Genomic DNA, 13329 nt, shown 5'->3' on the forward strand with positions numbered 1-13329 from the left:
GTCTGAATGGTTAGTTTGCTATAAAGTCCACTATGTAGTCCCTGCTGTATGTGGAAACAGTAAGCTTGTATGAGCTATCAGAATAGCACATTTTAAACAGGGCGTGCAAAAAGAGAAATTGGATGGTGCATGCTCTTGCATGCGCATTTTTTTCAAAGTGGAGAGGGCGGGTCTTAAAAAATCCTTCATACCTTTAAGATAGAATAGGCTAACACAGGAGCACATCAAAATGTTAGTAATCACATATAATTTATTGACAGACAACATGTCATTTAATGAAACATTTTGTAAAACTGCTAGAGCTGAAACTCCTCTGAAAACATTTTAGACTTGGAGATCTGTTTCAAATAGTTTAATCATGTGATATTTAATTTGTTTTACAGATATTTTAAAGAGATTTTGTCATTGAGATAAAACATCAATTGAGCTGACATTTTCCTGCTGAGCCCTCAGAGTTTAAAATGAAATTATTTTTATTGATTAAACCTAAAAACGATCCTAAAGTGTCTAATGCTTGACATGAAATTTCTGGGTAGTAGACTTAAATTGTGCTTTAAGAGTTTTTTTTTTTTTGTCGTCTTAACCCTTTCCAACTTTAAAAATGAATAGATTTACAGAATTACAAAAAGAAATATCCGAAAAAAGTATCTTTTAAGTCTTGCTGCCTAAACCTGATCAAAATGTACATTTTTAATTACTTTAATTTATTTTGTACTCGGTTCCAATTACCACCGCCTATATAAAAACTGTAGCCCACCTAATAATATAACAACCTTTTAATACTGTTTCAGCCAGAGATCCATTTTTCATCTGATTTTGTTTACACACCAAATGTGCCCCACAGAGGGCTTTTATTTGCAAGCACAAGCATGTCAGCCAGAGTGTGTCCAGCTGGAAACAGCAAAAGCATCTCCAGAGGCATGAAACATGCAGAAGCAGCAGACAGCTTTCTGGTGTTTCTAGTCATGATTTATAACCAGTGAGGAGAATCTTTTGAAGAGTTAAGGCGTTGCAAATATTGAATCCTTCAGCCACATCTTCAGCTTCCTGCCTTTTTTATTTTTTACATGTTACTCCTGAAGAATGAGAACAGGCTTCACATTAACATGAATAGGACTAAAGGTCAAGGACTAAAGATTGTTGAATTTTTACAGAATCGCCTTTGATTATTTTTTTAACAACCTATTTTTTATCACAAAAAAAAAAAAAAATAGGACTTTTAGGTTGATATAAGACTTTCATATGACTTACAGGATTTCAGTGGTGTACAGTAACTAGACTATATTGCTAAGTGTCCTTTCATCTCAATGAATTTATCTCAGAGGTTTTATGTGGGGTCATATTATCAGCAAGTATCCTGTTGTTTGTAATAGTTCAGTTTTATGATATTATATTCTGTAACTTTTATCAAGATGATGTTTGTGGAATATGAAAAAAATCAGTTTTATTCAATCAGCCAGTCAAATTAATGGCACTGTTTTATAAAACCCGCAAAATATTGGTGACATGTTAGAAGTGTACTCCTCTAGAAATAAGCACCAGCCTATGCATTGCTAAACAGGAATATAAGGTACTTGTGTGCTGTGTAAAAATATAATTTAGATATAAAATGGGAATATTTTGGATGTGGTCAAATCTAGGTAAAATAAAAAAATAAAAATAACTTTTTGCAATAAAATGATCCAATTGTGTATTTACTGTGGCTGTGTATGTGTAAGCGCTGAGACACACTGAGACAAGGACCTAAAAAGCTGCGTTCAAAGCCATGCAGAGAGCGTCAGACTTAAAGGGAAGGAAAAAAAGGGGAGGCGACACAGAGGTAAACACAGGATCCAAAGAGGTCATGTTAAAAAGGTTTATTTCAACAACTGTCTGCGTTTCATTTATTTTTTTTTCTCTGTTTGAAGTCCAAAAAAGTACAAAAAAAAACAACAAAAAAAACAAGTACATCAAGGATTAGAAATCACATCAATGAAAATCAAGACACATTGTGTTGCTTCTTTTAAATCAATCCAAGCAAACTTTTTTTTCCCAATATTTATACATAATTGGATTAGTTAGACAAACATCAAAACCTCTCAGTAGCATTAACTTTATTTTTTTTTTTTACAACAACTTTTTCTGTACGTTTTAAACTTCTGTATGATTTCTTTCTTTTTACAAAATACACCAATGCAGGCAGGGAAAGGGAAGGTGTGTGACGGTGTTCACATAAAAGCGTGTCGGAGCTTTTCACAGATGTGTATGCTTCTAATGTCTGTGTGCGCGTGTGTGTGCAGGTATTACAGAGATGGGAAAGTTTAAGCAACAAGGAGGGGTGGGGCTGCGAAACAGGGGTATGGCTGAATGTAAGGGGTAGAATGGGGGTTAAAAGGGAGCTTTGGGGTTAAGCAGATTGGGACAGGGTGCAGTTTTTTTTTAGCTGGGGCAGTGACGGAGGCAGAGCCAGTGTATGTTTTCTTTTATTTGCAGCGACTGGAGGCTGCTGGTGGCAGTGGTGCCGTATTGGAGACAGCTGTATACTGAGTCGGTTGGCTGGTGTGTTGGCAGGCTGGTTGGTTGACTGGTTAGGCTGCACGGCAGCGGGCAAAAACAGAGCAGCTGATGAGGTCTGCATCTTCCCATTGCCGGCACATGTTGATTTCTGTGTTTTGTTGTCAGGTTGCTGAGGGGGGGGGGCGATTTTCGTGGTTTTGTTTTGATTCACATCATGTTGTTCTGCAGTGAGTTTACCTCCGAGGAGTTCTCCTCGCCAAGGACCTTGTGGTTCTCATGTTTGGGGGTCAGAGAGTTGTGGATGTTGAGGGAATCATCCTCCTTAGGCGGCGCCTTCACCGGGTCCTCCAGCTTGTTTTGGGAATGCGGATCATCCTACATAACAAAAAGGAAGTAGTGGAGGGGTGGTGAGGGAGGGGGTGTCAAGAAACACAGTTAGAATGACTGAAAATGACGCATTCAAGTTCAGCTCTAACTCTGACCCTGATGATTAGTAGCAACTTTAGCTGCTGTTTTTTTTAACACCCTTTGTTGTATTTTAGAGTAAGGCTTTAAACTCTGTGATTTTTTTTCATTTATTGACCTTTTTATCTGTTTTTGATCATTATGTGTATATTCAGCTTTACTTAATAAAGAAAATAGAGGAAAAAAAAAGTTGAATCTAAAAAATATGGGCAATTCGTTCATTGAAAGAAAAATCAAGAAGTCAAGAAGGCAAATTACCAGACAGTGAAATTAACATTTTTCTACCATATCCACAACATCTAGGGCACCTCTAATCCTGCATTGCTTTAAGTCAGAAATCTTTTATCTTGAATCTGATTAATCATTACAGCATGGAAATTTAATGATAATCTTTCAATGTATTAATATACATATTAATGTATATTTAATGCCTGTTAATCGCTGTCATCAAATTCTCTGCTTCTTTATTAAATATTGCAATAAACAGGCTTTAGAGGGTTTTCTTCTGGTGACTTTAAGCTGGAGAATTTTTGATAAGTGGGAGAAAAACCATATCCCCATTTAAAACCTTTGCTTTTCATTTTAAATACTAAAGATGCTCACATTTATAATGATGCAAAAATGCCATTCACAGTATAGCTGTGACGTGAAAACTCAATCAAAGGGCTTTAATCTAAAAAATTTTAACGGCACATAAAAAAAATGTACAAAATGACAACTAAGACAACCTGTTGTGTGTATATATATATATATATATATATATATATATATATACACATAGATACACAAATTATACATATATTTTGTGTTTAAGTTGTAATTTTTATGCTTATTTATTAATAAGTTGAAGTACATTTTTTTCTCTCACGGTTTTTCATGGGAGACATTTTGAAAAGAAGTCAGGTTTTGATCGTTAAATATTTATGGGCTTTATAGGACTAATTATGATCTATAATGCAGGCGTTATTCACAATATCCCTTCTATGTTTGACAGATTCAAATGGACATTGGTGATACCAACATTATCCACTGAAAAATGTTTTTGTTAATAACGCAGTTAGTCAACAAATTTTAGATACGTTCAGTTCAATCTAAACTTTTTCATCAATAGAACTTTTATTAAACCCACTTGTAGCATTATTTAAGGATATATCTACACATTCTATCTGTTTGTACACAGTGCATTTTGCAGTGTTAAAGTAACACTTTAGGAGTTAATTAAACACCAATCCGAGTGCCTTTTGTCCAACTGAATTTGTGTTAAATTGCCTCTACATGGAGTATATCTTACTCCAGCTGTTCTTGTAATACTCCAAAAGAGTATATGTAATTTGACACTGCATATTTAACATTGTGGAATATACTGTGTACTGTAAATTTGAGCATTTCCTATTTTTTTATTGCATTAACATGACTGATGACGATGTTTGGAGGAGCTATAGCCTAAATATTTGAATAAATTCTAACTATCAGAAGAAAAGATGTCTTTACAAAACATTCTGCTTTGTTTAATGGACAATACCTGTTAAAAAAAACAACAACAAAAAACTTTTAGATGTTGCAGATATGGCTCAATTAGTTCATGCTAAAAAGAAAAATTTTATAAATTTAGTGGTCTGGTGTCCACTGTTTTACAAACACCATGCTCAGGTGGCATGATGGGTATCGATGAGGAGATACTGAAGTGAGCTGCATGAGCGACAGCAATCTCCCAGCCCTCCCCACCCACAAAAAAAGCAACCTGGGAAGCACATGCACATCCACATGCAAAAAGAAAAACAATGCACCTCTTCAACAGTGATGATCGCTCATGCAGAACACCTTTGATCTCCTCGGTCCTTTCATTGTTTCAAAGCTAAACACACTCCACCCAAACTTATTTTCAATGTGCACCACCATCATACATATCCAAGCAATTGCTGGGGGAGAGATAAAAAAACAAAAAACAATCTCTATGCTTTAGTTGTTTCGATTTAAGTCGTCAGCATTTAATTTAAGGTCAGAAGGGAAAAACTGATTATAAAGTCTATTGAAACTCTGTTTTCCAACCTCTTAGTCCCATTAATTTTGCATGGCTTTATCGACTTTGCTGCACTGAGGCTTTCCAGGGCGTCAGTCTGCACCTCTTTTCACAATCACAACGACACTAAAGAGTGCCCACCCAAACACACACACACACACATAAGCAGAGCAGGAGCAAAGATAGATGCTCTCGTTCACACACGCATTTAAGTCCAGACCCTGAGGCCTGTGCCATTTGCAAGCGCTCCCTAATTGAATGTTTGCATTTGAACTCAACGGTACTTTCAGAGAGGAAGAGCATTGAGAGGATTTACCCGATGGCTGTTGGCCTAGATAGTAACTTCAGGCAGGACGTGTGGGTATGTCACTTCCATGGTTACGGGATAGGGGCCCTCTGTCCTCCCGTCAGCATGAAACTGGAAAATGTTTGTGGTTGTTGGATTTCATTGTTGTTGTGCATGGGTGAAGAGGTGCGGGCAGTGGGTGGGAGCACAGAGTCACAAGGACTTTTGTGTGGGATTCAACTTTTGAGGGGGAGTGGGAACAGATATAAACAGGGTTCTGATGATGAAGATGATGATGGAGGCACATGGACAGTTCTTGATGTCCTTTAGTCAAATCTGGGATTGTATTATTTTTGCGTAAGCATGAGGAGTTTTCAGGTTAATTCAAATAAAAAAAGCAATTATTTCCTTTAGTGGGATGATTTGCACCTAATACTACAGTTTCTAATATTCCTTGAAACTGTTGCTTTTTATTGAGAGTTTATTTATATGTTTACTGATTAACAGCCTCTTGTTATATAAGGTTGTGAATTTAAGAAAATGCACCAAAATAAATTAGGTTTCTTTACTCAAATGATAACAAGGTTTCCATGGAAAAGTCATGAAAGGCTTATTAAATATAGCAAGTAGGTGCAATTTATATTTAATTTTTCAATTTAATCTAAATCACTGGTACAATCTCTAAAAAACGGAGTTATTGACCATTCAAATAATAAAAATAATAGAGCACTTAATGCACCATTAGTAAAGGAAAAAAATCTTAGGTATTATTGTTTATACAAGCACAGCTCTTTTGTAGAATTCAATAGCAAAGGAAAGTTTGCATTAAGTTCCCAACCTGCTGAGCATACATTTAGAAGGTTTTTTATACACTGTTTGGCTACACATTGTTTTTAATCAAGACTTTTGGCAAAATTCAGTTTTTTGCATAAGTTAGATATATAATGGCTAAATAAATAAAAGCAGGACAGGAAGCATTTCTACACTATATCTGTTAATATGGGATTTGAGCAATGATGATACTGGATTTTGTTTTTTGGTGTTCGGGCACAAAGATGCGAAAAAGCGTAACCAAAATAATTGGTGAAGCTTGCGATTCATGTTGCTGTGGATATAACAGTAAAGCTGCATAATGATGAATTATTTAAAAATAATTTTGAAGTTTTTTAAAAACTTCATATCAATCAAGATGTTACAGATTAAAGAAAATATTATCTTTTCCTCATTTGCTTGAACTGCTACATCTAAGAACCTGGTCAGGTTTATTTTTAATTTAAAGGAAACCTGCTTTGTTGCAAGATGTATCCCAAAGAGACATGTGGTTCATACTGTTATAGAAATAAATGGCGGTAGTTTAATGATCATACATTTAATAAGCACTTACTGTATCTACTTCTCAATTTTTCCTTTTTGGAGTTGTGCACACTTATTTTCCTCTATTGCTTTCCTCAAAGGATTCATGATTCATGATCTTTGGTTTAGTTTAAGCACTTACAAAATTGGTTTTAAGCATTAATCACTTAAAAGGCTTTTTAGATTAGCTCTTTGTAATCACAGAAGCATCTGGACTGACTTTTAAACAACTTCACAGCTTTGAAAGATATGACAGACTAGAATATATTTCTTCAGGCAATGAGAAGAATTATGTGCAGTCCCTTGATTTTAAGATTGTATGTTGTTTGCTACTTCTGATTAGGATTGGTGTGTTGGCTAAGTCTGTGTCAGAATAATAATACTGTATATGTTTAGGGCACTAAAAATCTGTCTTTATTTAACTTGGGGATTTAACTAAGGATTAATGATTGTATGACAGGGGCAGCATGATCAGACTATGATTTTTGTTGTCTTTTACTGTCTTTTGGAATAATGAAACAGTTAGGAATGATTTAAATAGCTTAATCTGCTGAAAACCTTGGGTGAGCTCAGCTGTGATAAGTCAATGAGAGCCAATACAGTCGATGGGAATCCTCTTAAAAATGACTGCCGACTCGGCCTGGTAAGTGTGTTTCCTGTCCTGAATTTATTTACTGTTGACAGGAAACAATTCCCTTTCACAGTTTGCTGCAGAGGGAAGGATGCGGCTGCACTCGGCTGAATTACTTTGAGGGGAAGATTGGGGACAAGTGGGTTCAATCCACCGCCATGAAAGAAACACAAAGCTTTCAATTACAGCAGAGAAATGACTGCTGTTTATGGAACGGCACAGAAAACAAGGACCTTGTGTTCACCTTCTCAGTAAACAGTTCTTTTTTGCAAATGATAGTTTTTTCCAATAAATGTTCAGCATGTGTTTTTATGTCTAGACTGGGTTGGTGATAAGGTCTACAGCTTCTTTCTGCAGGGCCAGTGTTTAAAGGGCAGGTCCAAAAGATTTTATTTGTATTTGTGCAGAAACTGTAATTTTTGGATGGTCATAATCCCAGAAAGCATTCTTGTTTTTTTATTCAGTAACAGAGTGAATAAAAAAAGTGTTAAATAGGACCCAGAGCATGCTACAGCATTGTAGCCAGCACCTTATATATAGAGGCTGTTGGTCGTCCAAGCAGACAGCTGGGATTCAGATACCGACTTCAGTCTATAAAGCCGAGGTGTAACACCGTGTTTTTTGCAGTGTTTGTGCAGCGGAAACCATGACTTGCACATCTAAAGTAACAGTTTAAAAAAACAATGGTAGTGCCAAATCTTTACAGCATTGTGCCCTGAGAGGTAAGCCATAGTGAACATTTCAAAGACTTCCACAAAACTTTGTTTGTTCATTTTATTTTATGTTTGCCTTGTACAAAATTCTAAAGCAACAACACAAAATCTTATTTTAAAATAACAATTTCTTCGTAAATTGTTTTGTGTAAATATTGTTACCTCGGCCAAGGAGGTTATGTTTTTTAGGAGAGTTAGTGTGTTTGTCTGTCTGTGTTCAAGATAACTAACTGGGTGGATTTTAATTTTTTTTTTTATCAGAGCTGTCCCCATTCCAAGGAACAACCCATTAAATTTAGGTGATAATCCATATCATAATCTTTTAAAAGATTCTCCAACATTGTAAGACGTGGATATTTGTCAGAACAAGCAGTTTCCTACTTAACCAGAGGGTGGCAGCAGTGATAATTGACAGGCTCAGCATCGGACTCAAAACGTTCAGAGGTATTTTACTGAAGACAAAAACACAAGAAAAGGGAAAGTTGTTGGTCTGTTAGCAGGATTAATTGAAAACATACTAATGGACATTTTTTACCAGAGGTCTGCCTCATGTCAAGGAACAATTTATTTAAATTTGGTAATGATCCAGATCATGTGTGAGTTTTAGCTATAGCTGTAAGTCCAAATTTGGGGGTAAATTTGCTGCTTGGCAGAGGTCGGTCTTTAAACCCTTTTCTAGTTTTTAATCTTGCAATGATTTGATTCTAAAAACCTTTTTTTAAGACCTAGCTTTGCACCTGTAAGTTTAAAAACAGGCATATTTTATATGCTCAAACAAAACAAAAATCATTTTCTCTCTATCTCATTCATAAATTGCATGGGCTACAAATATTTCACATTTTTACATGAATATTTAATATGCTTACACATTAGGGGTTTCCCAGACACATGGCAAGGCTTTGGTATCACATTGTGCCAATTAACTACATATGGTTTTGTGTAATTTAGTTCATAAAGATTTGTTATCTTTTACATTGAGAAACCAGACAAGGTGCAGGAGGGGCCATATCTATCTGGCTGCATGAAACATAGAGTAACATAGCAGTACCGCTTCCCCACCTATTGCTGCACTCTAATAACGGAAATATATTTATAATTTATCATTTGCTTATTATGTTCTAACCGCTGAAGACCCTTTAAGACTACATTAAAGGGTATTTTGTTTGCTTAAACACCTAGAAACTAGAACTGGGTCTTATTATTGCTAAGTCAGCCTTTTATTACCTAAAGAACATTTCCAGGATTAAAGGACTAAAGTCCAATCAGGATCTACAAAAACTCACTCATGCATTTATCTTTAGTAGGATTGATTACTGCAACAGTGTCTTCATAGGTTTGCCTAAAAATCGTCAGACAGCTGCAGCTGATCCAAAATGCTGCTGCCTGTGTTCCCACTAGAACTAATAAAGTAGAGCACATCAGCCCGGTAATGAAGTCTTTTCACTGGCTGTTTTATTTGTTTTACTCATGTTTTACTTGCTTTTATTCGGTTTCTATGTTCCTTCTATTTCACTGTTTAAAGCACAATTGTCTTTGCACTGAATTTTGCTGTATAGATCAACTTGCTTGCCTTATTTTGAATCTTAATTAAGCCGCTGAAACAAAATCAAATGAGCATATTTACAACCAATACCATTACTACAAAACTGTCAGTTCTGAAGCAGGAATGAATGTGGCTTTTCTGTTTTGAAATAAAGAGCATTTATGCTTCTTTTTTATCTTTTTGACATCCTAATTTTACTAAAACCTGTAGCGCTATGGAATGCCCACACTCATAACAAATAATTCAATCTGATCAATTATCAGATTTTTAAAAAGAAATACCACAAAAACATAGCCAACAATGTTTGTTGTTTTGTTTTATTTAATCTTACAGGAATCTAATTTGTAACCAAATTTGGATAGTAATGTAAAATTCACTGTGGATGATATTCATTACTTCCTCGAAACATTATAAAACTTTTTAACAAACAGTAGAAGCAGGTGATGTGATTTTTTTTTTTCTAGTCACAAATTTTCCCATAGACAGTAAATAAAAACGTAGCCTTAGCTAAAATTAACACATCCAATATCAGTCAGTCTTTTCTGACCTGTGCAGAAAGTAATAGATAATAGTCGGTAAAGGGGAAGATGATCTGTTAATTGAATTTACTGATGTTGTTTTCCTTTTTTCAGATACAACTGAAATCCGATATGCAACTGTTTAAAAGAAACAACCACATATTGTCACTCTTTCTAACAATAAATCAGTCTTATTTGGATTAGTTTTAAACACCAACATCATTAGTCTAATTTATTTTATTAGTTTAGAATATTTTTGCCTTTTAATTCAGCAGTTTACATATATTTCCATAGTTTTTGGTGGAACTGCAGGATGCGGCATATTGTTTCAAAGTCTTTTGGGGAGAAAGTGATCCCCTCTGCTATCGTCTGTTAGTGTAGCAGCATCAAAACAACTGACCTAAACAAGCTTAACAAGGTAATAAATAAGACCAACTCTGATCTGGGAACTATTCAGGAACCTTTTGAAATATTTATGGAGTAAATTTCCTCATAAAATAAAGTAAATTACAAGCAATCCTACAGAACGACAACAGACGGTATTCAATAAGAGGCTTCTCATGATTCGCTATATGACAGACTGCTAAAGCAGATCCTTCCTGCCTACAGCCATTAACAATTACAGCAACTCGTTCAATAAATCCATATAAGAGTTACTAAATTTGATTTACCTGCAGGAATAAAAAAAAGTATTTTCAAATTCCTTTGAGTTGTATTTTTAAAGTACTTGACTCAATCATTTTGGCCCACGTCTTTTGAAAGAACTGATCATAGACCTGCTCTATGACACAATAAACTATCTCCTTCCTAAACAGTGGAGGCTTGGCATCGCTTGTTTCTTGATTAAAATATTTAAACAGATTAATTCAGCACCTTCATGAATCTGAGAGTTGTACCCAAGGATAAACTTGTACCCAAGGATAAACCCAACTTTTGGAGGTTCACAAATCTATTCCTGATTTCTCTGGATTTTCTAATGATGTCACACCAGCTTGTTTGAGGTACTGCATCCAAAGCTGACCCTACATTTAACTCAAATGTTTTGAAGAGGACAAAGCCATGGCACCCTTATGTGGGTTTTTGCATTTTTTTTTTTTAATGCACAATAATCATATGTCAATTTCTGCAATTGTCCAAAAATGTTTGCTTTTTTAAGTGGAATAAAACAGGACAAATTAATCTGATTTAATGTCAAACTAAAAAAAACCATTATGGTACAATATTGTGTCTTTTTATACAGTGCGTTTATATATCTGTTTTAAAATGAACATTTAAATCTGTTGAAACAAATCTATCTTATATTTTAAGCTGTTTTTTTTTTGTTTTGTTTAATATTTGTTTTTATTTGTCTAGACAGACTAAGGCTTAGACTAACCCACTGACAGTTGAGAGGGGTGACTGACAGGGCCACAGTAACAATGAGAGAGCTGTTTGGAAGGGAGACAGGGGGTCGGGGCTGTCTGACATGTCTTAAATTTGGTCTTACCTCGCAGTCGGACTCCTCTTTGGTCTTACACTCCCAGGTGTATCTGCTCATGGTTTTCTGAGGGGAGGGGGACGGGGCAAAGGGTTATATTCCTCAAAAACAACCATATAAGCCATCCCCAGAAGAAAGACAGGTAGGGGGAGAACAGAGAAAGACAGAGTTTTAAGTGGACAGAAAGAAGGAGGAAGAGTTAGAGAACTAATGGATCGGAGACAGTTATAAGAGGGAAACAGGAAGAGACGGATAAAATAGACAGAGAGGCTGAGCATTGGAGACAGAGACCAAGAGTAGGAGGAACTCGACTTCCTGTTCGATGTCAGCTGATATTCCCAGCTGGATTCAGATCTGTTCCAGCACAGACTCTCTGGTGCTGCTCGGCTGTTAGTATGGACCAACAGAGCACAGGTTTGGAGTTGTTAGTTTTTTATTGTTAAAATTTATGGTTTATTTATGAAATTTTGTGTTTTGTGCCATTTGCGTATTAAAACTGAGTCGAAAAGTAGTTGGGAATATTTCATTTGATGTTTAACTCAAGATCATAGCAGTTATGGCAGAACCTATTTAAATTTATTTAAAGCAGGGAAAGAATTCAGTCTGAATTTAATACTGTTTTCAAATGTACCTTTACTTTTTAAAGCTTTATATAGGTTCCAGCTTGTCAAATTTGTTTAAGACTATGATCTGATATTTGAATGTTACCACAAAAATGTGCTCCAAATCCCCATTATTCTAATTGGGTTATATGTAGAAAACAGGGAATATTTAAATATAAATAGTACTAAGTCATTTTTCATGAACGTAGCAGTCTTTAGAGGTTTTTCACCTTATATCAGTTGTGCAAATAAAATGTTTTCTAGATTAAGTGATAGTTGGATTGACTGCTTTCATGTCAGTTAACATGGGAACCCTGACTTGAAAATAAACCATAAGAGCCATATTTGATGCTTACTGTTACTATTCAGATAATCTTTTTAACTGTAATTTCTTAGTCATTGTATATCCTCCCTTATACAAATATAAAGACACAATGTTGGCATCCAACATATCGTAAGGGCTTACTAGAAAATTAGTAATAATAATGAGCAATATGGGTAAAATACTTCTTCTGTACATTAAAAATATTCCCCATGGTACCATTAGGAGTTCAGTCAATTAATTTATATTCCACAAGTACTATTTGATCAGTGACAGAGATGTTAGAAAAAAAAATACTGAATTTTCTTGAATTTTCTTGATCTTGAGCTCTAGCGTTTAATGTTATACAAGGAGAAATTGTTAGTACCTATATTTAGAATGAATGTGTGGGAACTGCTCGCATGTTGATAAACTACATGGAAAAGCTAGCAAAGGAAACAAGTTTTAAGCCTACACACTGGAGCAAAATGGGGGAACAAACTACCAAAGAGCTATGAGAGGGTGGTACCACATCCTGAAAATAATTAACAAAAGAATGCAATCTCTGTTGTAGCGATAGAGCAACCCATGCTGCTACAACTTTGGGGTTAGCGCAACTAGCTACCCATGCTTCTGTTAGTGAGGCACCTGACAGCTCTGCTGTCTGCCCCCTTCAGGCAGAACCAAGGCATTGCATCCCAGATGTTTATCCTGATAACCAACGCTGTTTTTCTAAAACACCCAACAATTTTAACTTACCTGTTGTGATATCCCTTATCTATCTTGTAAACCCATAATCCATTACTTTTTTTGGCCTTAGCCATCCCTCCCTCTTTCCCATATTAACCTTCAGGATAAACAAGTCAAGAAGACATGTCGATAAAGCAAAAAAAATTAGCTTAGGTAGCAAACATGGCCGCCAGG

The 13329-nt window shown here is 35.5% G+C and overlaps 1 protein-coding gene across 12 annotated transcripts in view; it reads right to left on the reverse strand.

Annotated features, from left to right (window-relative positions):
- Window positions 1-1878: 1878 nt before the first annotated feature.
- Window positions 1879-13329, reverse strand: part of cspg5 (chondroitin sulfate proteoglycan 5) — a 70169-nt gene continuing 58718 nt past the window's right edge. For 3 of the 12 annotated variants that reach the window (XM_015376988.1, XM_015376915.1, XM_015376692.1), the window contains exons 5-7: window positions 11512-11568; window positions 5298-5399; window positions 2746-2871 (exon numbers count right to left, since the gene is read on the reverse strand). In XM_015376988.1, the coding sequence (XP_015232474.1) occupies window positions 5313-5399; window positions 11512-11568 (144 nt within the window). In that variant the 3' untranslated portion in view covers window positions 2746-2871; window positions 5298-5312. Of the gene's footprint in view, window positions 2872-5297; window positions 5400-11511; window positions 11569-13329 lie in introns of all 12 variants that reach the window. The other 9 variants (XM_015376272.1, XM_015376528.1, XM_015376186.1 and 6 more) reach the window with 5 other exon arrangements.

This window comes from Cyprinodon variegatus, unplaced genomic scaffold (genome assembly GCF_000732505.1).
Source record: "Cyprinodon variegatus isolate N-32 unplaced genomic scaffold, C_variegatus-1.0 Scaffold0, whole genome shotgun sequence".
Lineage (NCBI taxonomy): Eukaryota > Metazoa > Chordata > Actinopteri > Cyprinodontiformes > Cyprinodontidae > Cyprinodon > Cyprinodon variegatus.